The following is a 26169-nucleotide window of genomic DNA, read 5'->3' as shown; positions in this document are numbered from 1 at the left end:
CACAAAGATCATTGAAGTGTCAAAATAATTTTAGCAGAGAGGACAGTGTGCAGATGAAGTTCTGAATACAGGCATAGATAGGTGAGAAAAAAATTACTAGAATTCTCTAGAGAGGTAAAACAAAGTAAGATTTTAATGGCCGCTATTCAAGAATATCTCTTTTGTATATTTAAAATAGAAACTGGATTACCTTTCATCTGACAACCACTGTTAACAATGTCAAGCTCCAGCAAACCCACAATTAAAAAAAATAAAATAAAATCAATGAAGATGCACACCTACAAATCATGCAGTTGAGACAACACAGTAATTTTAGCCGAGCTCTCACAGCCTTGGGAGCTCTGCCATTTCTTTTACTGAACCTTTTCCTGATGATACACGTTACTGCTCACTCTTTCTTGACATTTGCTGTCAGTCCATTTCAAGTGAGATAAGGAAGGAGAATGATGTTTCACAGAGAAGGAAAAAGAACCAGAGACAGTATTATATGGGAGAGGCTGCAAAGGCCTTAAGAAAAAAAACAGAGTGGCACAAAAACCAGCCAACTGGTTAGAGGTGCAGCCTGCATCCTCTGCCTTTTTGGGTGGACCTGACCCCACCACAGAAGAGGGTTGAGCAGGACTGTTCTTCAGCTCTTTTCTCCCCTGGTGTGCAAATGCTTGAGGATATTGCAATCATATCTTTTCAGGAAAGGTGAGGGAGGTGAGGGCAGGAAGAAGGGGGAGAGAAACGTGCTGAAAACCACCCTGATTTACTCTAGAAAAAAACTCTCGAGTAACACTCGCCAAAAGAATAGGCTCCCTCTATCCTTCAGTCAGTACTGCAGTTTCTAATTAGAGGACCTTCACAGGTTACTCTTGATTTTGGCAAACAGTGGTCATTTAGGTTTTGGTTATGTGTTAAAAAGAGCCGATAAATACAGGGTACATCGCCATACCATATAAAAAACCCTAAAACCCAAACAAGTTATTTGATACACTACTTCATCATGTGATCTTCCAAAAACAATGCCCTGAAGGGCCTACTCTGAGCAAAGCACAAGACGGTATCTCCAGGGATCTGGAAAACATAGGCAGATCAGTTGCCTTGATTTATTAGGGGTTTTTTTAACCAAAATCCAGCTCCGTAGTGTTTACTTTAATTTGCAGAATAATGTAACACAGTCATTAACATGATAATATGACCCAAAGGTCTCCTTAAAAGATCACACCAGCTAATACTATTTTAAAGAGATTAAACTGTTTATGCAAAGCTTGACAAACATTTCAAGACCTGCTGGGTAAAACACCATGGAGTCAGTATGCTAGAGAGAAACAAAACCATGGCTACACATGGTCAGCACTGAAATGACACCACAGGTGACCCATGGGATACAGATTTTCTGAAGGAATACAAGTTTTATGCAACTAGTATTTAAATTTCATACACTGAGCACCGGAGAAAAAGAAACATAAAGACAGTGTAAGTTTTATGTTTATGTTGGTGTTTCTTGAAGATACTGTACAATCTGTCAGAGTGACAAAGTAGTAAAGAAGTTTAGTCTGCTTCTAGTCCTACTTGGTTTTAATAACTGACTTGAGGATGAGGTTGAATTCACTGGTAACAGACAACTGCAAATGCCCTTCACCAACACTCATGTCATATGCAGCATTACTGAAAGTTCTCAGACAGCCTCTCCAAAAGTGATCTTTACAACACCTCTGAGCAAGCGCGAAGGCAAAAATAAGGACACCTGAGCAGAGGCTGTGAAATCGAACATGAGCTATATTTAACTGCACAGACGACTGCACAAGTCAGTCAGGCAAACTGTGGATAGATTCAGTTTTCTTTACAATTAGCTGGCATTCCTTCAGAGGGGCATCTGAAACCAAGAACACAGTGGACAGCTTGAACAGGACTTTACACAGAAGGGAACATACTGAAAAACATTTCTCTTTACTACTCTAAATGAATAAACTACTGACTGTTCTCAGAAAATCTTTCAAGAATTAAACCCATCCCCGCTGGCAACTCCCCCAGCTCACTATCAAGTAAGTAGCTTGGGCTGAGAAACTCTTCCACAGGTACTGGCCAAAAATGTGTTTCCCTACTTTGGTCACCACTATGACTGTGGGTGACCCATCAGAGCTAGATAAGAGGAAATCTTCGGGGTCAAAGCCTGGATTACCAAGGAGGGCAGCACAGCAGCAGTGGGAAGAACAAGCTCACACACTGTCAAGCAGACAGTCACCACAGCAATGTCGTGGCCTGAGTATCGTCCTGTTGTGTCCCTCTCCTACACTGAGCAACAGGTGGCAACAGTTTAGTCTATTATATAGCATGAAAACACACCATGATGGTGGATGAAAACCTGAAGTTAAGGGTATTCTTTAAAATATGTTTAAGTGAACAGTTTGAAGCTAAAGGCTCATTGTGTTTTCTGGAAAACTATGTATTTTCTTCAAGGGCACTTTTGGAATGGGTAGTTGCCAAGTATTTATTAAATTATAAAATGCAGATATACATATAAAGATTCCTAAATTCTGTTCAGCCAATAAAACGAGTCAAGGGAAGTATGACTGTGCTCAGATTTGTTGCCCTTGAGTACTGAAGTCATGTTATCTGATCTTGTCTCCAATAAAGAGGCTAAATTATAAAAGAACAATCACTGGTCAGAAATGCAAGTAGCAAAGTTCCAATTGCATATTATTATGAAGTTAGTTTTTACCAACACTGCCAGTCATTTGCAAAGGAGCAGTGCAGGTCAACCCAGGGATTTATTTCAGCTGCCAGAAGAGCCCTCTAAATGAGTAATTCCTAGAATTCAAAGAGTTCAGCAATTAGTGCTGATGTCAGAACCAACCCTGAAGGAAGCAATCTTGAAGAAAAACAAGGATAAATGCACTTGTTTTTAGTGCAAGTAATCAATATGATGCAAATCCATAAATGTGTTCTGTGGGCATATAAAATTTAAAGGGGGTGGGGGGAGAGGGATATTTTGGACTTGCTGCTCTACAAATGTCCTCCAGAATCCCTGAAGTCTCCCAACAAGCAAAAAGGGCCCCACTGGCAGTAAAAGCAGATTATGCAGCAAGGCTGCCAGAAAGGCGAAACCCACAAGCGGTAAATTCAGCAGTGCTGTGCAACACCTCAAACAGCCTCAGTGCCATGCGTGATCTGAGTGCTCCCCAGCGAGGGGCAGGACAACGTTCCAGGTTCTGCAGAGCCACAGGTGCCTCATGTCTTGCTTCCACTTGGATGTGGGAGGATTCTTCTCCCTCTTATTCCCATTATCCTGTCCACTGTATCCAACATAATCACCATATTCAACATTATCATTCAGCCTTATCAATACCTGCTTCAAAGCTTCCAGCATGAACAACCTTCTTTGAAAGAGCACAGAAATTCTCCCCCAGAACACACCTGTGGCACTTATCCAACAGGGTAACCACACTCAGCTGGATGTCCTCAAGATATTATCCAGCTTTCTTCAAAACCTGCTAACAGCAAGAACTGTGATAAAACACAGAACACAGACTATAACACAAGAACTGTGATAAAACACGGAACACAGACTAAGACCATCACTGCAGACCAAAGAGGGGAAAAAAGATTACTTAGATCACTATCTTGTCTAATAATCAAATTGGTGATCTATTATTTATGAATAATTCCCTTTCATTATAGTTCACCTGAATCACCCAGGGTCTACCAACAGTATAAAAATTTTTATTTTACTTTTAATATTCAGGTTTGGAGCTTTAGTGTTGTTTTTTCAGTCTTTCAAAGAAACTAGACAGCAGAATTCTGCATTCTCAAAAAGTAATGTTATTAATGCCTACTTAACTGATTCAATACACACACTTCTTAAAAAACACTAGGATTGTATTTTCCTATGGGAAAAGATGAAACTGCATCATTGGAAAGAGATGAAGTACTAACCTAATTTACAGAAAAAGTGCTATGAGAAAGCCCATCCAGGGCCTAGCATAAATTTACATATATAAAATTAAATTAAGATTCACTTAGACAATATGTTAGCCTACCTCACAAAACACCGGGGGCTTCTCTACCAAAATCAAGCCAGTTTAAAAACTGTCAGAAATAAAAAATATTTTAGTCCATGTCTTTTTCTGCTCATACTGATCTTTTGATATTCCATAAGCTTCTTTCTGGCTTAATGCCAGAGAGAGAGAAAAATGCTATAGGTTTCCTTCCGTAATTTTGGTGGTTTGACCTGTCAGATCAATTGTTCTTCATGACATTTTGTTAATTTCCCTGTAACTTCTCTTTCCCAAGACTGGCCCTTGGGAAGCTGACCTCTCTTGCACCACATACTGAGACTGGAGAGAGCTCTTCTTACTAGGTGAGATTGATTGCACAGTATTCTCAGACTACACAAGCTTTTATTCCTATATGGCTTCCTGAATGGCCTATGGCTTCCCCATCAGCTTACATCTCGATCTAATAGCCCACACGGGCTCAGATTGCAATTTGTGTGATTTTGTGTTCTGTCAGTTATGAAATCCAGTATTACACGTACAGGCAAATACATAAGACTTAAGCTTTCTGAAGCTACCTTACAAGATGTTTTCATAAACACACTGTATGCTGCAGAAATTATTCAGATCAACCCTTCCTTTGTTAGAGACATTCCAATGAGCTCCCAAAAGCAGACAGTTTTTGCTGTCCGTATTCTGCTTCTAACAAAAGCAGCTTTGTTCCATCCAAAATGGCCTTGTCATGCATTAGAAGCCTATCTTGGTGTTTCTGAAGAGTTTCCATTAAACATGTTCTAAGTCAAAGTTCCTAGATATAAGCTTTAAGCAATTTTGTCTGAAGAGATTTATCATTTCAGACTCTTCAGCTCACCAGACTCTGAGCAACCAAAACCACTGATAATTACATTCATACTCAGATTCTGTTAAGTAAATGCTGCTTGAAGTAGAGCACAATGGGACACATGCTCAATTTTATTACAATTTTATAACAAAAGGATGTATTTTGGTACCTTGAAAGACCTTGCAAATGGAAAGTGATAATTTGGAGATAGCAAGAGGATTCTGTTCTAAAACCACTTTTGTTGTTTATACGAATGAGGTTGGAGAAAGGCAGCACAAAGTTCTGTTACAGTTCAACAGTATTGGATAACTCAGGAAACAAAATATGTTTTCATTTAAGTTTAAAAAAGGAATTACAAATAATTTTAGGCTAATGTGGTATTTTTCCATTCTTGCTCCCTACTCCCTCCCCCTCCCTTTAAGGGCTGTTAACCAAAAGGGCTGTAAGATTTCCCCTAAAAATATTGCTCTCCCTACCCCCATCTCTGCTTTAAGTGTTTTAAGAGAGAAACTTAAAGTTGATTTAATGATTTGGAAGGCTTCTTCTACACAGGAAAAAAAAAAACAACACCCCCCTATTCACATAGCTATACTAGTACTAAGCTGTGCCTTATGGAAACAGGCCAACAAGAGGCAAAGCCTGCAGCCCAATTAAACCTTTGATTTCTATTAAGCTGTCTAAAAAAAGATGTCAGTTCCCCTCTAACATATGATGGTTCTGCACCATCAGCGTTTGTCTAGCAAAATATGGGCTCATTATACTTTTAACAATTCATATTTTCTGTAAGGAGAAACTTTTAAAAAGTACTACTCCTGGAAAATAAGGACTCTGATAACCTGCCCCTCCTGACAACACAGCTGTTGTGCAACTACCATTCCTGTGATGGCTGTGGCTTCAGACAATATCCTACTCCTGGCAAAAAACCTCAACTCTAAGAGAGAAACAGAAGGGAACAGGGACATGGAGAAATGAAGGTATACCAATTAAGTCCAAATAAATGTACAACTATTCTATAGCTCCTAAATTAGATTTGCACTTGACACGATACTTTAGACTCTCACATGCACGCTCCACAAAACAAAATCTTATTACTGCAGAAACTTCAGAAGACAAAATCAAACTGCTGCAGAAGAGGTGCACCATTCCACAGACTTCATAGGCCTTCAGAGAAACAGACGCCAAGAAAGGACATTATCATTATGGGAACATGACACTTGAGAAGTTCCACAAAGGTAAATGCTGATATAACACTACACAGTTCAGAACACAGTTTCTACAAGAAGGTGACAAAAGGGAACAAAAAAAAAAAAAAACCAAACACCAAAACCAAACAACAACAACAAACCTAAAAATTGGCAAAGGTGGGAAGGAACAACTCCAGCAATATTTCCAGCCTTACAGATTCCTATCCAGCCATTAACCCCACTTCTGAAATGAGGCTAATATTTTTCTGTTCCACAGGTAGGAAGATATATTTAAAGCTGTACAGTGCTGTAGTTAAGATCAATCAGTACCTTATCTAGGCCAATGTGCATCTTTTAGCCATTGTGCTATTTCAAATTGGAAAGATGTAAGAAAAGAAGCACAGACTTTCTGTTTTAGTACTTCACCTGCTGATACTGCTATTAAGCAGGCCAAGATAATGAACAAATTGTATGAAAGTAAAGCCTTGTTTAACAACTTTTTAGAATAGAGTTTTGAGTATTTATAACTCTGTAGTACACTGTGGAGTGCACATCCGTATACATGTCCCATATTAAATACTGATGGCAGTAATTATCAGTGGTCATAAACAAGACTCTCCAGCATTTGTATCGTGGTCTGCCAACATTTCCTCTTCATTAGGCACTATCTGTAGTGTGTCCATTTTGCTTGTTATTGATTTGGTACTGAGGAAACCTGCCAAAGTGAAAAAAAAAAAAGGGGCAAAAAGCCCAGCACAACAGATCTTTTTAATAGAAATATAAGTCTCTGGTGTCAGGTGCTGTGGTGTGCACAAGCACTGTTCCTAAACACTAAAATGCCTGTGCTGTTTACATAAAAGATACCACAGTCACACCGTATGCTGCAACGCCGCACATCGAGTACTCCACAGAAAGTAAACAGTGATTCAGCTGACCAAGGAAATCACTGGCAAGAGTCCATTCTTAAGAGCAAGTATGAAACTCTTGCTCAATTTTTCAGTTTAATAATGGCACACTAAGCATAATTTGGTAGACTGTAAAGACTAGCTATGCATGCTTAATGTATCAACATTTTGCTTAGGAACTGCTTGAAGGATATTTATTTCTACTAAAATTTCTACTATATTTTGGTGCTCTCAAAGAAGAAAAATTCAAGTTCCATTCTCATTTATTTACAGCTTATCAAAAACTAAGTGTATATTAAGATGTGCAACATTTGACTTCTCATTCTTAAAGTCAGGCCTAATTTTTTTTCTGAATTTGCAATATGGCAGCTGCTCCTGCATTTTGTGGTAACACCAAAGACACTAATTTGCATAGTGCATTCCATTGCTTGCCTGAACAATATTTTGACTTCCAGTAATCACCCCTCAGGCATAATTAAAAATATAAATTAATTTATAATTACTAAATTTTAAATATAATTTTTTACAGTATATTTTTTTAATGTAGACATGCATTGCTAAACTTACTTTTTGCTTGCTTCATAAACATCCGTGATATTGGAGAAGAGGTGATGGCTCTCCGTTTTGGTCATTGTGAGGCTCAGTTCCCTGGAATTTTTAAACATCCGGATCAGAATCTCCAAGCTCAGCAAATAAGAATGCTCAGAAGATATCACTTCAAATATCGCCTGCAAAGTGGAGCGAGGAAAGAAAAGGCTTACTATGGACTAGGCTTTTCTCTTTTGGTTTCTTTTCTGTTTGTTTTGTTAAAAGAAAATGTGAAGGAGGGGTGCAAAGGAAAGTTACTGAATATAAGATAGCAATGACAACATAAACATTCATTTCCATGATAGCCTCATCGTTTACTTAGAAATGAGTGATTCAATACAAGGGGAAAAAAATCCCACCAAAAACTTTTTTAAAAAGTCTATATTCAGACATTTCAGTGCAACTGCAAACAGAGTTTGAAGAAAAAAAAAACCCAAACGTAACACCAACTGCAATCATTCCCCATTCCTAATCATGAAACATGGGTTTGCTGGTGTGTGGTTTGGTTTGGTTTCAAATTAAAAAACATGTATGTTTCTGTGGTCCAGCTGGAAGCTTCTCTCAGTCATACTGTTGACCAGCCAGTATTTGCTTTTTCAATTTTGTAAATGGAAGCCAATGAGTTATTTGCCTGAAAGCATCATGCATAACTGAACTCTGCCAGCATCTGCAGACAAGCAAAACTTTCCTTCATAAAATTTAGGCTTTAGTCATCCAGAGCAGGCACCAGATAAACCAAGCTGCAGGAGCTATGTGCAGCAGGGCCAGAAGCCTGAAGGCAGAGCACACAGGTGGGTCAGCAGCCACCACCCCCTTCAGGCATTAGGGACCAGGCACCAGAGAGACACCTCCAGCAAATTCCCTCTCCTCCCACAAACAAATCTATCACCCTACCACTTAAAGAGTGGCCATGGCAACTTCCATCAGCTGGCTGACACAAAGCAAACTTTTAATGGACTTTAAAATTCACTTAGTTGTTCCCATAGAAATGCTCATCTCATGTAAAAACCTATCCAGCTTTTAGACATCTTTCACCTCTCTAGGATTTCTGTGCTGTCGGACTAGTAGAGTTCTTGTACGTACACACATGGACAAAAAAAATTCCCTAAGCCTTTCTGTCAAGAGCTCCATCAAGTCACATTTGTCATCAGCGCTACCTTCCAAGCATTACTAACATAGAATTACACAATCAGCAGAGGTAGTAATATAACTTTGTTTTTAATGTAACTAATGTTAATACTATTATCTGTAATTTCATTAGTGATTTGCAACTAACTTCTCTAAGCATTCTCAAACCAAAGGAGAAACATGTACTTTAAATGACACAGCGCAGATCTGAGTATTTAGAAAGGCTAATGCCCATGGCTCTACAAACAGAAAAAAGTCTCGCAGCTGACAGTCTGGAGAAGGAGTTCACTCAGGTGGCCTTATGTACATGCAATAGAGAAATCCTGCTCTTCCCTGACCAGGTAAAGCCAAGGGAGACTACAGGCAGATTGAAGGTAGTCTTCCTATTTCCAACCACCAAAAGAGACAAACCATAATCGGAAAAAAATGCAAAACATTCTCCAAGGGACATTTGTTCATAAGATTTCTCAAGAGTTCCAGCCTAGTGAATTCTGCTGGTGTTACTAGTAAACTTTTAACCAAATGCAATTTCTCTTGGGTATCCTGAGTATCATTGTTCCCAGGCTGTGCTTTGAAAATTATTCTTGCTTTTCTAAATAGTCTTCCTCAAAGAACTGGGATCTTAATAATCAAATAACAAGTTTTGGGTATCTTAGAACAAAACAAAAAAAATTTGCTTTAGCTGAAGCCTTAAAGGTTTAAGCAGTGCAAACATGACTGCACTCCACAGAAAACCTACAAGGCCATTATAGAAACATGCAAAAGAGGCTTAATGTATGTACCAGCAGTCTATCTTGCTACCTATTAAAAAAGCTGAAGGGATCTGATGAAAGATACAGCAACAGCTGGGTAACAGCTACAACATACTACATATTATTCTCAAGAGTCAAAACCGCTGCAGAAGGTTTGCAAAGGTGATGCTTAAAACACTGTTAAACTGCCTGCCAAGTCCCTCAGCCTCAAGAATTTATAGAGCACACACACATTAACCAAACTCTGGTGGCAAACCTACCCACTGTTCGGCAAACAATGTACAGAAAGGTGCCCCAAAAGGGTATTTTGGCCTCTGCCTGGCAGTTATGTTTCCAGTCTTCAGTCTCACTGTACCTCTTTGCCAGCTGTGCTCACAAAGATTTACCTAACAACTGCTGTGGAGTTCTATGTCTTAATTCATTTCTACCCAGACATTTTTCCACACAGGTAAATATACAAGCTCTCCTATTATTGTTCTGAAGGGGTTTTATTCATGCTTTACTGAGGACCCCCATGGATATCTTCCCAGTTTGGTAACAGAAAGTCATTAAACAAATTCAGAACAAAGTCAGACAAAGAAAGATTCTTTGCTTCTAATGTGTGAGGAGGGAGAGAGTATCATCTTACACATTTTGGAGAATAAAAAAGGATTAAGGAACAATCTTGACTTTGACATACAATAACTACACCACCCCAGCCTCTGAACGTGGTTGTTTACTAGGTGCTTGCTAATACTGTTTATGAATGACATCTGAAACCATTCTGTGGTTCATTTGCCTGATAGCAAGGTAAGCAGAGGTTTGAATCCTGATGGACAGGAAACACTCTCAAAAGGCCAGATGCATACTGCAGTTTGTATACAGATGGCACAGTTAAGAGTTACCAGATTACAATAAAAGATCAAAAAAAATTTCAGTTCACATCAGTCTGTCTATTCTTTAGACAAAAGATGCACAGAGACCCATCTCACTAATGTGTTCTGAAAGATAGTATGTGTATGAAATGTATGACATTGACATTTAATCAAGGTAGTAAGCAAACATTTTTCTGCAGTGACAATATGTTATAATGGCAAAAATAATCTAACAGGCTCTAAAAAGCAATTTAAAGACTAGATAAAGAACAACTGATAATAAGCAATTTAAAGAAATACAGCATAAGGAAAACTTGGTAGTATGACTACATCTTCAGGGTATTTATTTAGACACCCTCTAAAAGAATAGTCCTCTAATATTCAAATAAAAACCCTATCAGGTTTGAAAACATTTATGATAACACTTAAGACTTTACATTTAAAAGGCATCTAAAGAACCTGCTCTCTTTGAAGGGATGTAAATATGACTCCAGGAAACACGGGCTAAACGCAACTGAAGGGTATGACCGAAATAAATGCGTCATGCCTCAAAGCTTCCCAGCAGGAGGAGACAAAAGCAGGACACATGGCCTGAATTGCTGCACTGCATTTTCCCCAAGCAAAAGAAAACAGCCAAGGAAATGTAGTAACACTATGGAAGAAACAAATACCAAACAAATAAACAAACCATTGCTAAATCCCATGCATACGACGCAAAATGTGTCTGTATTTCAGGTATGAACACAGCAGCTGTAGGTCACACAGCTAAATTAACATTTGAGACTTGCTATACTATATGCTTCACAGAAAATACCCATCACGTCTCACTGGGCTATATTTACTGAGGTATGTCCTGAAGCAAAATGAAGATACTGGAACAAATTACCACAGCAGGAAATGCTAGTTCTATTAGGAAAAAAAAACCCACTACTTGGTTTTGTTTTTGTTTTCCCTATTAAGGACATACCTCAAGAACTGCAGGGATATAGTTGGCTAGGTCACGCTATTCTTTTCAACACCTCTCATTCATTTTGATATAGCCCCTGTAAGTAAGGAAGGAGGGTAAAGCAGATCAAGAGGATAAAAGGAGCAAAGAGAAAGAGTAAAGCTAAAGAGGACAAAAGGAGCAAAGGAGAAAGACAGAGAGAGATAAGGTAATGACATCAGTAATTGCTGCTGTTGCCAGCACTGCTGCCAGCATGGAAGCACCTACTTCATTTCAGTGTGAAAGGAGAAAGGTTAGTTACACCAGATACACACTGCTCGAACGTTCAGAATTGTTCACAACTGTTCACAGGATTAGTTACAACTAAGGAGCATTGTAAAAAGCTGTTCTTTGTTCCTCACTGCTTTTAAAAATTTATGTGCCACCTCCTACCCTCTGTGAACACTAGGTTAATTTTACACCTTCACTGGCACAGCATGCAGCAGTGACTGCTGCTGCCCAATAGCCACCAACCAAGCCATATCTGCTGGAGTGAGCATACCTAGGAACCACTTCTCCAGCAAGACCTACAGGATGTTGGCAGGAGACCCATGGCAGGGACATATGCACATCAGCAACACACAGGTTTTGCTTATTTATTTTCCCTGGGGAGAGAAGATACTTTACTCCAGGTCAGGAAGCAGTGTGGTGAACTTGTCTCCTTATCAACAAATAAAGAATATTAAAACAGGCATACAGTGCATCCCTAAGCAATCAACCCAAATGAGTGTTAGTTCAAAAAGTACCTCCTGTCTTTTTCTTTCTTCCTGGCTGGTCGCTTCTGATAACCCATTCTTCTTCACCTAAAAATGTATATAAAAAATTAAAATTCTTAACATCTTTGGTAGGAAAAAATGCGATTTAAAAAACACTCAACAGGACTATCAAAACATCATACCAATAATTCAGCTAAAGCATCTGTCCACTTCAGAAAGAGGGTAATGAACCAGCAGAAATAAGAAACTGAGTCAAAAACATCTGTCATTTGACTTATCAAAACCTAAATAATTTCATTAAAAACTATCCCACGACACAAACACAGAACTACTGCAGCAAGAACATGCACGGTCAAATCACGGTCACCATGCACAACATCCCTGGATTTTACACACACACACACACAGACACACACACACACACACACACAGAGAGAGAGAAACTGCTTTCTCATTTCAAGATAATTTCCTGACTGACATACACACATCACAAGGTTTGTTTTCCAAGTCAGCCTGGTATGTCTCAGTGTATTCATCTGTTAAACACACCTAAAGGTGTAGAGACCTTTGGTGTTGGCCAAAACATTATTCCAGAGGAGCTCCAGCTTTACTCTAAACAGACATGGAGAAATCCCGTATTTCTATTCTAAACCCTACAATGCCTCTCCCCACTTGGCACCCTAGAGCCAAATCACCCAAGACAAGTCTGCCCCAGCTCTCCCCAGCCAGCCATCAGGAACTGCACCCATAGCCATGTTTCCCAGAGCCTGAAGCCACACGCTCATCTACCAAATTCCACACCAAAGACTCCTGAAGTTTATTTGTTCCTGGTGCAAATCACATGCATTATGCCATTTAACAGGAAAATATTAAAAAACAAACCAGAAAGCAAAGCACCGGGGAGGAACAGATTTTACACATTTCTTAGAGGAGTGTTGAACATAGGACCCCAAAACAGTAGGGTCATGTGCATACAACACACTGGACCTGGGGAGGGGAGAAAATCCACTACACTGCACTACACATCTGAAAGATACTATTCTATTTGCAGAGCAAATGTCATGGGACATGAGACCTAGCAGATGCATATAGATCCTGTCATTTTTTTCAGTCTTCTCCAAAAGCTCCTCATGTACTATTGTCAATAGTGTTGTCTTCTTACTCGTTCCCTGGAATTTTAAAGGACATATTATACCTCATTTTATTCCTGTATGCCAGGCACCCAAAACTTGGAGAGCACGCTCAAGAGTAAAGATGGCACAACATTTAGAAGTGCTGTGCTTTACTTTGTGTGCACACCACAGTATATACACACATGTACATACTTACAAAACCAACATAAATATTCCAGAGTTTGAGCAGTTTCTCTTCTGAATAAGAGTTACAGATTCCCGTGTCACCACAAGCATTCACTTCTGAATACCAAGCTAGAACTGATTAGATGCCTTTCAACTACACTCTTAAGGTACCTTTCATTCAACAACCTGAAAGCTTTAAAGCACTCACTAGGAAGTACAGTGTCACTTTTTTCTGGATGCAGTGGAAGACTTTTCTAAAAATATGCCAACACAGGAAATACCTATGAACATATCCAAGATATTTCAATGCTTCCTGTTAATACAGCAACTGCAAATTTCCTGTGAGGTCAATGCGACAACTGCAGTATTCTGTTCAGAAAGCTGTAGCTGTGTTTTGTGATCATTATTTTGTCATACATGGGTATGTACATACAAAGTACGTATTAATGTAACACAGTAATAAACAAATGGCTCAACCTTATATTCTTAATCAACAGCAACACTTTCAAAAAGAAAGAAGCCCAAATATGGAGACTATTTTTGACATACTCTATAAGAGAAAATTCAACTCCTACTTTTGAAGCGTCCAAAATGTTTTAGCTGAAATAGCCTAAAAATCACATCTGTAATACTGTGCAAGCAAAAACTTAATACAAGCTAAAAACATAACCAGGAGGAACAGAAGAGGCCCAACACTACAGCTACTAAAATCTTACTATCACACTGGACTGTTTTCCAGCAGTAAGTTATGACTGATTAAACCATGGAGATAAGGAGAAAAGGGTAACAGAACAACAGATTAACTCTATGGTTATGTACAAGAAGTTTCTCCAGAATAAGGAGGCACTGCAGTGGGAGAATTCACCAGAAGTAATTCTTTGAGAAATATAGTTAAAAGGTTGCACCATAAACCAAACTGGACATCCACCCTTTGATACTGGGAGAGAAACAAGAGCTAACACAAAGATTTGCCATGAAGCTTCTCAACAGTAAAACAAAGTAGTTTTTGTTTGATACCACAGCGAAGAGCCAACCATGGAAAGGTGACACTAAGTAACCTGGTAAAGCAACTTGCACATTCCTAAATTAATGAAAAAAAATCACAACTGTGCTTGTCCCAGATGAGAGAAAGTTGATCAGAAAAACAACACATAAGATGACCAAAGCTTGGGTCAGAGAGAGAGCAGCTGAGAGAACATGCAAAATCTCAGTACAGTGCTACATAAATACATGGAACATACTGGGCATGAAATGGAGGACTTAATCCTAAAACACCCATTTAATATTAAATACTTCAATAAGTATGAGCACTACCCAGACCATGGGATATCTGTTTCCAGTGCTAGATCTCAAGAATATTTGTAAGAATCCAGCAGCATTGACAGCAGTCATGAAAAGTGAACATATATCATTCTCCAGGCTGGATGGTAATAACCTGGAAAAACAGATATCAAAGTTAAAAGTCCACCAGTCTGAAGCACTGGGCAAACTCTGCAATGGGTTGCCCAGGGAGGTGGTGAGGTCTCCACCAATGGAAATAGTGAAGACCTGACTGGACACAGTCCTGGACAACTTGTTCTAAATGACCTTCCTTGAGCAGAGGCAAGATAACTCAAGAGGTCTCTTCCAAATTAACCACTGCTGTGATTCTTTGCATGCACAATAATGCACATAGTTGGTATCCACACCCACCAAACACTGCATTTGTTGGAAAGCAAACACATTCAATATAATGCACAAGTTAGTATCACTGCCTAGGATCTGCTGGAAATTCTTCAAAAGCATTGCAAGATTCTATTGGAATACGTCTTGGAAATATTGGTCATGCTCCCTAAATTAAAATTAATAGATGAAGGTTGGAAGGAACAGAGATAGAAGATAAGGTAGCTCCTTATATAATCATCTGCTTACATACTGCTAGCTGAACTGATCTTAGATACTGCTGTCCGATCTGTAATAGGAAACTAAAGAGGAAGAGGGTTCAAGAGAGAAATGTGAAATGAACTGGGTTTAAACAGCACCTTTAAATGTCCCCTTAAAAGCTCAATCTTAGTTTCACATTTGTGCATACACTGCAGGAAGACAGAAATGCCCTCTTTTATTATCAAAGGATTTGACAACTCCATACAGCTGTCAAGCCTATATGGCCAAAGAAACATCCTACAGAAAGAGTGGATTCTTTCTCCTCTCCTTCCCCTTGATTTCCTAGCATAGTCACTGCTAACAAATACCATAAACACAGTATTTTCCTTATCTCCTAATGTATGTTGAAACCATTTTCCAGATGACTTGCTATTACAATTCCACATTCACCTTTTAATACACATTGACAATGTATAGTTTTTTCAGTTATAAACCGAGATACAACGAGATTCAGACTCCCATATTTTGTTTTCACGGTGCACTACCTTTTCCCATATACTCCTCACTTTTAATCTTGTAAATCAAGTAAAGACAATGAGGAAGTTTCCTGTGCTAGAAATCACAAAGACACGAGTTGGTTTATAAACTGTGAGCATGGTACAGGAAGGTTCTCTTATTGAAATGATCTTTACATTATTTTGGTCTCATGACAAATTAATGTTTTTGAAATTATTATTGTTACTGAACAGCATTCCTTCCAAAATACTTCAGCTGATGAACATAACTACTAGCTTGCCTAGGAGTTGATTATAAACAAACATTTTACAGTATTAAGCACATTTCTTTTTTCATTAAGCACACCATTTCAAAACCACATTCTCATGCTTTCTTTATAATTACTGAATGAGAGAGATTCATATTTCAATATCTTAAACTGCAAAAGGTTGTCAACATCTCTAAGACAGCTCTTCTAGACAATCTAAATAGCCTTAGAAGATTTTGCTGAGCCTCAGTAACTAATTTATATAGGATATATATAGCCAATGACCCCAGCAGTCAAGTATCCTAGGTGATCATGCCATGTAATAATCTTTCTTATACCACATACAAAGATGAGGTTCTACATAATGATACAATTACATAAACAAAAACCCCCCAAAAATCCCAAATGCTTCATTTTAGGGATATCCATCCAGAAGCCACAGAAATGATCAAAGGATAAAATTAACCATGGAAACAAAGATTATTTTTTTTTATTTTCTTTCATCTCAAAATCATGCATACAATGAAAACCTGTGAAGTATTAACTAGCATCATTAATTTGCCATCTTATTAGGAGGGAAGCTAGCAAGTTTACTGTACTGATTGTAACAGCAAATTCTACTTTGTTTAACAATGCTGCTAAGAAAAATCCACTGCAGATGCTTCACAGACTCTGCTAAGTATAGTAGAATACCACCATCTAAAATGGTTTCCTTTAAATATATCCTGTCAAACCACCTTGAAGCAGGCTTATAGCTATTCAGAACAATTTGGCAGAAACTTGTTTGTAACTAACTGAAGCTTTTCTTTAGTATAATTCACCCTTTTAGTGAATTCACACAAGCACTCCCCCCCCAACCCCTTAACAAATCAGTAAAGTTGTGTCATTGCCAAATACAGGACCCTAAAATTAACTCTCTCAATTGCACAGAAACAAAGACCAGTAATTGAGCAGGACTTCTATGTTGTCTTTACAAAAAGAAAACTAAAGTTTAGCAAAAAAAAAAAAAAAAAAAAGAAGGAACAGGACTAAGTCCCGTTTAAACTTTGGTCTGCACTGCTCCAATTCACTGAAAGCAAACTATGAAGAACAACAAAGGAACTACGTAAATTTCATGCCGACTTCACACACTGTTAGGATGTAAAACTGTCTTTTGGGCCTTTCTGACCATAGGTCATTCAGAACATCCAGATGCAGCATCATGCATGCCTGTGAACCATAACTCTCCTAAAGGATCTGCAGCAGCATGGCCAACACCTCCACATTTGCAATTGTGTGCAAACAAGAGACATACTTGTTTTTTCTTTTTAAACTCTGCTGGACAAAAAAAAAACCCCAACCAACCCCAAAAAACATCAAACATCTTAAAAGTGTACAAATATTAAGTATTAATTCCTTTACGTTTCAAACTTGTATTTAATTTTAGCTTAAAACTATACTGAGGTTTTTTCTTGGTAATTTCAATCACATACTCCAACCAGTTTATGGTGTAGCCACAGGAGCCTACAAACACCTATACCAGAAAAAGGGAGGTGTCAGGTAACCAGAGAAACTGATTCTGGCAGGAGCATCAGTCTATACCTACTAGCATTGACTGCTAAAACATGATTTATGCTTTCCTTAAGCTTTTGGAGTTACCTTATATAAAACCTAGACAAAAGCTAAATTAAGACCTCTGGATTTGGATTAGTAACATCTCAATAGCCGTAAAGTTGTTGGGGAAAAAAAAAATATTCAGAGACATCTTATATCTTGGAAGAGAAAAGAAGGTGACAAACTTCATCCAAAAACTCCAGTACCAAGTAAGGAGACATGCTTCAACAGATTCTTAGACACTCTGTCTTTGTCAGGCTATGTGATGATCAAATACTTACAATGGACAGTTGACTCCATGTTGATCTCAGGGGCTTACAGTGAAAAACAATCTTTTCATCTGATTTCTGCTCTCGGGGCTCAGACTCTTCATCAGAATCTATGTCCAAAGCTTTTTCTTTATAGTTCTGATATAATACAGCATCTTCTATAAAACAACAACGTCATTAATTGCTAGAAAGTTAGCTTAGTTGTTTTCATAAAAACTGTAAGTTAACATCTAAACAATGAAAGAAACTAAAATGTCAATGTGCTGTTCACAAACTCCACAAGACAAAGATAGCATCTTATTTAGGATGGACAATGGTACAGCACAGTAACAATGGATCACTGTACCGCTACCAAAAAGATCCACACTGACTGAATTAAAAAACAGATGCGTCCTTTGTCAAGAAAAAGCAAAAAACAATTTTTTCTTCTTTGGTTTGCTGTACAATGTTTCATAATTAGCCAGCAATTTAAAAACGGAACAAGCGTGTCAGTAGAGCAGAGTCACTAATCTGGAGGTCTAGCTATTTTAATCTACCAGACCATTGTAAATCCACTATCCATACCAACTTTGTCAGCTTTAAATTACCATCTTTGCATTTCACTAAAAGAAGGCAATGATCCAAATTTCAGCAATTTGAGGTCAAGTTATTCCAAACAGAAACTCCCAAGCTTGCTTGGATAAGCAGGAGGCCTATGAACCTTGAGGCAAAATACGTTCATTATGTATTTCAGTATTAATATTAATTCAGTAATATCAATGGCAAAGAGACACAGGTGTGGAGCATACCTTTTCCCTTTCCCAACCTCCTTACCACACACCTTTTTTAAAAGCAGTCAGAAAACGACAGAGAAATTTCAGGCCAAAATAACAAAGACGGATTAAGTGCTAAGAAAGCAAACTCTAAATGGCAGCTCAGACAGGCCAGGATTTGGACAATAGCTAATCTTCCCCTACAAGAGAAAGGGGAAAGAAGCAAAGGGTGTAGCTGCTCCATGCACAGCTGCAGCTCCTGAGGTCTTACACCAAGCTGAATGGATCTGTTTCACCTGCTTGGACCATACAGTTGTGGCTGAATATTACACAAGGCCTGGCCTTTTGTATTGCTCTTTGGAACAGGTCTGTATAGTTTATACACTTTTAAGTCAGGAAATTGTGTACAGCAACTGAATTCTGAGAGGCATTACAGAGGAAGATATTAGTTCGGATCAGTCCAAGATAGAAGGGAGCCACTGGAAGATAATCTAGAAAGCATCATTAGGAGCTAGCATTTGAAAGCTGAGAGCAAGAGTAAGACAGGGTGATGCAGAGAGGATAAAGTGGAATGTTTTGAAAATAGAAACAAGAAGAAAAGGAAGGCAACACAGCAGCTGAGATGACCTTAAGGAAGCATCTAGCAAACAAAAGCCAAGAAAGTAGCAGTTGTTATAATGAAACTGCCATGGATTCATAGCCAGGAAAGAATCTTTTTCTTGTCAAAATACTGGGAAAAGCAGCAAGCTTGGCAAAGCCTGGAACTAATGAGTAACATAAAAAAGCAGATACGCATACAGCATTCTTCTGACAAACTTGAAACTTGTAGCAAGAAGAGTATTACAAAGTCAAAGAATTCACCCCAGCACCCTTGCCTTACAAGGAAAGGAGTGAAACAGCTGCATGAACCATAAACTCAAGGAGCAACAATTCAGGCATCTGCTGCAGGTGTTTACCCCAAACCCGTTGGTTAGCTGATGCACAAAAGTTACATCTTGCACCTGGGAGGAGGCACCAGGAACAGGTAGGAAGGCAGTACCAAATGGAGGAATAAGCCTCATTCATGTAATTCTAAAGAACTGTCAGAGCTGAGATGGACACATTGGTCAGTTTATCTTCTAGGAGGGACAGGAGTTTGAATGGAAAAGAAGCCTCTAAACTCCAACTTTTAGCCTGCCACTCTGTATTCTTTAAAATAGTCTCTAAAGTATGTCTAGAACCAAAGTTACAGTTCCATCTTCTAGCCAGTTTACTGTAAAACAAGGTACTTAGCCTTTGATTACATACGAAAGTGTGCAAAATGATCCTGAAGTTAATTTCTCTTGTGACTGAGCATATTATCAAGTCTGTACAGAAAAGGGCTTACCTTCTCCATCAAACGTCCCTTGTCCTTTCAGCACTTTCTTCTGACGATTTTAACAAGAAAGAGATAAATACACATTAAAAGAAGCATGCAAAAATAACCAACAGTAACAAGAGCTTCTGTTTCATTTGATACTTAGGCACCAAATTGACAGACCCTGGTCTATAAACTTCTGGTGTTGGACATGTATTCATGAAAATGATTGCTTCCACACACACAGAAGGTGAAAGGCTGCTCTGGTTTTCCTTCTCTTGTGCGCTCTTTATACGTATTTGTCCTAAATGCTTCATTTTCCTACGTTTCAAAAGCATAGCATACTACTAGCTTTACAAGAGTTCAGTGAACTCTCAACTTGTCCCTTGTCACTGGGCCTTCCTACAAGGATATTAGGTGCAGGACTGAGCAGCTGCCACTTTCCACACACTCTACAAATAACAGCCACATCAAATATTCTGTAAACTAATTATAAGACTAAAGAAATCCCTGAAATAAAACAGCTCTTTTGGTGCAACAAGTCTTATGGTCTAAGAGGTCTATTTAAAGAAAATATTACCAGCAAAAACAGTTTAGGGTGTAAGGACAGGACAACATCTTGTCCTATTTTAAATACAACTTACTGTTATAAATCTGCTACCGAGCCAAAACATTCCGCCTCCCTATGCTGTAGGAGTTCACAATTTAATCAATTACTATTTCACCACTTGTAACATTTTCACAAACCATAATTTTTAATTTCACTGAAAATTGTCATAGAGCTGATAATTATTTCAATAGCTACAGCATTAGCCCCTCAGCCTGGAGTACTTTATTACACAATTCCAAACTTAGCAGAACACAACAAATACATTTTTAAAGTAACAAATCATATTAAAAAAGAAGGAATACAAGATTACTATATTGTATGTTCAAGTAAGAAGGTTTTCAGGAAGTCTTTATAATTCGAAAATACTAACATTAAATATAGATCTACTACTCCTAAGGGATTACAACCAAAAATTATAAACAGGCATGCAGCTTTTTCTTACAAAAAGATACCCGAAGTGGTCTCTACCAATTAAAAACCAAAACAAACAAACAAAAAGAAACCCCACCAAAAAAACAAACAACCTCACTCTGATTTTTAAAAATATTTTAAAAGTAATGTCTCAGACAGAGGAGTAGGGGAGGATGCTACTACTTTAGCAGACTTTATTGTGTCTTTATTACATTGTTGTTTTTTTTCTGGTTTTATTATTATTTTCTGCAAAAACGGGTTTTAAAACATTATCTTGATTGTAAAAGAAAACCTCGATGTGCTGAGGAATCCAGCAAGAAACGCCGCATGAGGCTGCCATTAACATAGTTTGGAACTGCCCAGATTTCCACAGTGATCATGTCCCTGAAGCCCCTGTCTACTTTGAAAGCAACACTTGGAAGTGACCTGTGAGACTCATCCATATGAAGTTCGGTGGTAGCAAAAAGAAAACTGACCCCCTCCCAGCATTTACAGACAAGAGAGACTGCAAATTACACTCCAGTGTAACCTACACTACTCGAATCCCCATGCCACTGATGAACACAACTTACCTTTATCCTCCCCAGGCTCGAAAATTTCTCTTTATCTTCAACAACTGCTTTAAGTATGGGCTGTGACATTCTGTTCTTTTTCTTCAAATTATTAGAGCTGTCGAAGTCCACACCGCTTACCACCGCTCTGCGGTAGGATGTTGACCTCAGGCCGCGACGCAGGGTCCCTGGACTCTCCAAGTCGCCCTCAGTCTCTTCCTCAGCGTCGGCAACCAAAGGCACGCTGAGGCTCTCCACCATGCTGCGGACCTTCAGCACTCTCTTGCTCATGTCCGCATTCTGGCTGTTGGCTTTATTCGTTACCTTTATTTCGGAAGCCAAACTCTTGGGAATGATCTGCTGCGTGCCCACTTTGAGGGCGGCGGGGCTGTTGGTGCTCAGAATGGCAGGCTGGTCCCGAGGGGATGCCGGCCTCTGAGGAGGGACCCCTTGTTCTAGTGAAATCGCCTGGGAAACCGGCGATACTTTCTCTGGTATTTTGGAAACCCGGCTGCATTGCAAGGGCAGCGCTGCCGCGTTGCTGTTACTGGAGGAAGGCGTGTTTCCAGTAGGTGAGAGCTCAGAGCTGCCCGTGAAAGCAATCCGCTCTCGCTGTGGTGAAAGTGCTGACTGACTGGAAATCCTGAGAGGCCGACCCGGCTGGCTTCCCGGTGAGGTAATGGTGCCGTTGGCAGTAACACCGACAGAACTGTTCGAGACCATAGAGAGCACCTGGGAGGCCTCAGGGGAGATCGCTTGACGGGCTGGAGGCCGCACCGTCCCGTTGGACACTGATCCCATGCTGGATCTGAAAAACAAGGGGCTCCTCCGGAACTCTCTGCCGCCTAAGCAGGTGCTGACGGTGCCGGAAGGCTGAGTTATGGTGAAGGTGCACCTGTCCTCCACGGGAAAGTCGGTGAAAAGCACCCCGTTGGGGCTCTGGTACGACTGGGGCCGGGGCTTGTTCCAGGCACGGGACTGCGGCCGGGGGGTCGACCTCCTTTTCCACCGCGGCGCCGCCTTGTCGCTTAAGAGATCCGCTTCGCCCTCCCCATCCATCGCCTGCTCCTTGGGGTCGCCGCGACCTCAGGGCGGCGGCAGCACCTCCCGCCCGCCACCACCGCTCCCTGCAGTTCGGCGAAGGGGAAGCCAGCGGCACCTCTCCTCAGGCCGCGGCAGCCCCGCCGGCGCGGCGGGCGCCGGGCCGCGGGGGAGGGGCAGAGACACCCACGGATCGTACTCACCCCGCGCTTCCCGCCGACAGGCGCTGATCCCACAGGGAAGAACCCGCGCTCAGCCGCCGGGTAGGGGAGGGCCCGTTCCCGGTCTGTCCTCCCGCCCAGGGCCTCACCTCACGGCAGCGCCCCCCGGGGGCGGGGGGACACTGCCAGCTCCCCTCCTAACCTGGGACGGGCGGCCTTTCTGTAGCCTTCCATGAGCCACTGTGGTTGCAGATACAGCGGCGCTGTGCCCGGCTGGCCTGCCACGGCCCAGCCCGGCCCGGCCCCGCCGCCGGGCCCCTCCCCTGCCCGCAAAGCGCGGGCCAGCTCCGGGACGCGCAGGTAACAGCGGCAGGAGGGATCGAGCTTCCGCTGTAGCCTGTCTGGGCCTTAGTGAACCGTAACCCCGTCAAAGCCCTTAAGTCGCGCAGCGCGGTCTCGGAGGAGCCCAGGGCCGGCAGCAGTAATTAGCGTCACACCTCGCCAACAGCTGAAGTAGTTACCACAGCGTTACCGTACACTCAGGTGCAGGACGGGCAGCAGCGGCATCTAGACCAGTTATAGTGGATGGAGAAGCACACCAGCCTTCACTGTACAGAGCCCCTCTCCACCTCATACGGACAGCCCCGGCCGGGCTTCTCGCTGGAGGAATGCACAAGTACTTCCACACAAGTAAAATGTTTGATTTTATCCTTGACAGATACCTGTGTGAGGCCATGTGATTCCCGTGTGCCAACCTGGGCAGAAGCTGGCGCATTCTTGCTGCCCCTACGCTTGCTCATTAATGAGAGAAAGCATTGGACTTGGCCAGCTGGAGCTGGCTCACTGCTAAAGAAGCACTGGGGAGAAGCTGGGAGAAGTAGCTTTTCAGTAAGAGAACAGGACATAAGCGTGTGTCTGTAAAACCAGTAAAACTTAACTGCAACTTCGGTACATCACATAACTTAAACATAGATAAAAAGATAACAGTAGGTTTTAAAAAGCAAAACAAAACACATGCCTCACATTTTGGCACCGGCACAGAGGGTTTCTGCTTGCTTCTGCTCAGCTCAGCAGCCCAGCCAAGGCCACCACTGCCAGGAGGGGAGAGCCGTGCAGCATGGGCCCTGAAATAAGTACACAAACACTTCTGTTCTAACTACACATCTAGTAGCAATGAGAACATGGCCTTGTTCCACTATCTTCCTCTTCACAGTCAACACTTGTGTCTACTTCTGTTGAAAAAAAAATAATTATCCCTATGTTTTAAAAACCATCTTGTCACATTATGTGGAACATTAAGCATGGGTAATTATTTAGCTCCTATTAAATGTCACATTAGATATGAAAGTAAAATAAAACTTAGAATGCTTTCCTAGTACTGAATCACAAAAATTATTTGTCAGGCTTCCCTCAAGTGGATGACAGATCACCTCTGGGTGTGATTTCTCTTTCCATGTAATGTGTCTGATCCAGATCAGTAGAACAGGAACACCTCGAATACTTCAAGAGGCTTGACATTCACAGTCTACGACACTCTGCAATCCAGAGGCTTGGAGATGGGACAGTAAGGCACGGAAGGACATGTGGCACATACCTATTCCTTTAATCTTAGCCTTCATTCTCAAGTTTTTTGCCACCTGAATTAGTGGTGAAACATTCACGTCGTTTACATCTGGGAGACTTTTAGGAAATGGTTGAACAGCCGGGAGCAGCAAAACCTTTGTTAGGCTGAACATGTTTCCTCACACCTGGCTGAGACTGAGAAAGCAGTCTGCTTTCATTCTCTGCAAGATACAAGCTTGATTTCTCCACATACTTCTGCTAACAAAGAACAATACAAAAAGCTTTGATGTGGAGACTAGACCAGCAACCCAGTATGGCAGAGCCCACCACCTAGCAGCTGCCTGAAGGGTTTAGGGCTGGAGGTCAGCTAGGAGGTGCAGAAGAGATTTAGCTAGTCCTGCACTATGCGTATGAGACGGGTGGTTCTGAACGCGCAAGGAGAGCTCTGTCCTCAGGGCAGAAGCAGCACATGGATTTAAGAAACTGTTCAAGTGCTCATGGTTGGCAGAAGCAGCAGGGTGGTTTGTTATCCTGAGAGTATATAACCAAGAAACCCCACTGCATTTGTACCTGGCAGATGTGAAATCTTGAACTGATACTTAGGAAATGTAAAAGCTGAGGTGATGATCGTGTATGATCGTGTTTGTTACAAGAAAAGAATTTAATTAGAGAAGGAGGGAGATCTAAAGAGAAGGGCTATCGTCAGACTTGCTGGCAAATGGCATGGCAAGGCTATCTTAACTGATCCTCCCAAACATGCCTGAGTACAGAATCACAGGAGAAAGGACCAGGGTAGCCTCGCATGGGCTGTAATTCACTCTGGTGCATCAACACATGCCTAACTTCAAGAGTTCAAATTTTACATCTCAAGTTCACAAAAATAACTTGCTTATTTAAATATGGCCTCACGCTTAAGCTCCTGACTAAAAAAAAAATTGTTAGATTTTTAATTGTTCCCTCCAGACTTGCAAGAGTTCATATATCAATGAACCAGAAAAAATAGATTAAAAGTGCTCTTTTAATCTTTGAAGATATTAAAAACTGCTTATACTAAGCCTGTTTAGTAGGTAGTAAACAGTCAGAAAAAAAATACAGAAGAAAACGGGAACAGCCAACAACATGTATGTGCACATGAAGTTCAAATGTGTTAATTCTTCTCCCAGAGGAATCCTGGAAAACTGCACATAGTACTAAGAATAAAACTAAGCAAAGCACAGTGAAAATAAAATTTGACAAATTCTTATGTCTCAAAAATGAGACAGATTGTCACACTGGCTTCAAATAGGAAGGCATACAAGGAGCAGCCACAGACATAACCTAAAATGCTAGTTCAGTTGTCACCTAGGGTTTCACAGCCTCAGGCATTGATCATAAAGGAAATTCACACATGGGAGTATTTCTAAAATTATTTCTCGACTTTCTACATTAAATTCCCAAGGAATTTGATACAGTTGCAGCATATTTCTTAACTCATAAATTCTAATTATTAATAACTGAGACACTCAGCTTTTACAAGATTATTCTCTGACACATTAACTATGATGCAAGTATAATTTTGGTTTCTTAACAGCCACCTCAGTGTTTGAGTTTGTACACAGTAAAAAGGAAATAAACCCCTTACAATAAAATTGCCATAATGACAAAAGTAAAATCAACTATATAATTTAAGAGAATAAGGAAATTTAAACATAGTTATTAACGCCTTGTACAAAGCAAGGTCTGGGTGTAAGAGCACTGAGGTGCCTTTCTAGAAGTGAAAAAACCTGAAATGAGCTAAGTACCAGCAGGGAGGGCATCCTTCCCTGGGCCCTGTTACAGATAAAGTGCAGTTGCTTGCCAAAGGTAAAACCCAGCCCCCAACAGAGCCCAGGATGTAGAGGGAAGAAACCTGCCGCAAAGCTTTCAGCCACGTCGTCACAGCAAACAGATTAATCCAGTTAATGACTGTGAATGTTCACTAGTGAACATTTTACATCAGTTCACCATTTCTGAGCTAGTACAAAACACCTAAAAGCTGGCATTATG

General features: G+C 40.4%; 1 protein-coding gene and 1 long non-coding RNA gene across 3 annotated transcripts in view; both read right to left on the bottom strand.

Moving 5' to 3' along the window:
- The window catches only part of ARHGEF26 (Rho guanine nucleotide exchange factor 26), a 55417-nt gene extending 32621 nt beyond the window's left edge, over window positions 1-22796 (bottom strand). The window contains exons 1-5 of one of the 2 annotated variants that reach the window (XM_061371550.1): window positions 21401-22795; window positions 19838-19877; window positions 17732-17877; window positions 11964-12020; window positions 7478-7638 (exon numbers count right to left, since the gene is read on the bottom strand). In XM_061371550.1, the coding sequence (XP_061227534.1) occupies window positions 7478-7638; window positions 11964-12020; window positions 17732-17877; window positions 19838-19877; window positions 21401-22438 (1442 nt within the window). In that variant the 5' untranslated portion in view covers window positions 22439-22795. Of the gene's footprint in view, window positions 1-7477; window positions 7639-11963; window positions 12021-17731; window positions 17878-19837; window positions 19878-21400 lie in introns of both variants that reach the window. The other variant, XM_061371551.1, reaches the window with a different exon arrangement.
- Window positions 22797-23672: 876 nt separating this feature from the next.
- LOC133222061 (uncharacterized) overlaps window positions 23673-26169 on the bottom strand; it is a 97920-nt gene continuing 95423 nt past the window's right edge. The window contains exon 4 of the long non-coding RNA XR_009728170.1: window positions 23673-24399. This is a non-coding gene — a long non-coding RNA (uncharacterized LOC133222061). The remainder of the gene's footprint in view (window positions 24400-26169) is intronic.

This window comes from Neopsephotus bourkii, unplaced genomic scaffold (genome assembly GCF_033783945.1).
Source record: "Neopsephotus bourkii isolate Nb327-2 ecotype Australia unplaced genomic scaffold, CSIRO-AGI_Nbou_v1 NB_1574, whole genome shotgun sequence".
Classification (NCBI taxonomy): Eukaryota; Metazoa; Chordata; class Aves; order Psittaciformes; family Psittacidae; genus Neopsephotus; species Neopsephotus bourkii.
This window is presented reverse-complemented; position numbering and strand designations above follow the sequence as displayed.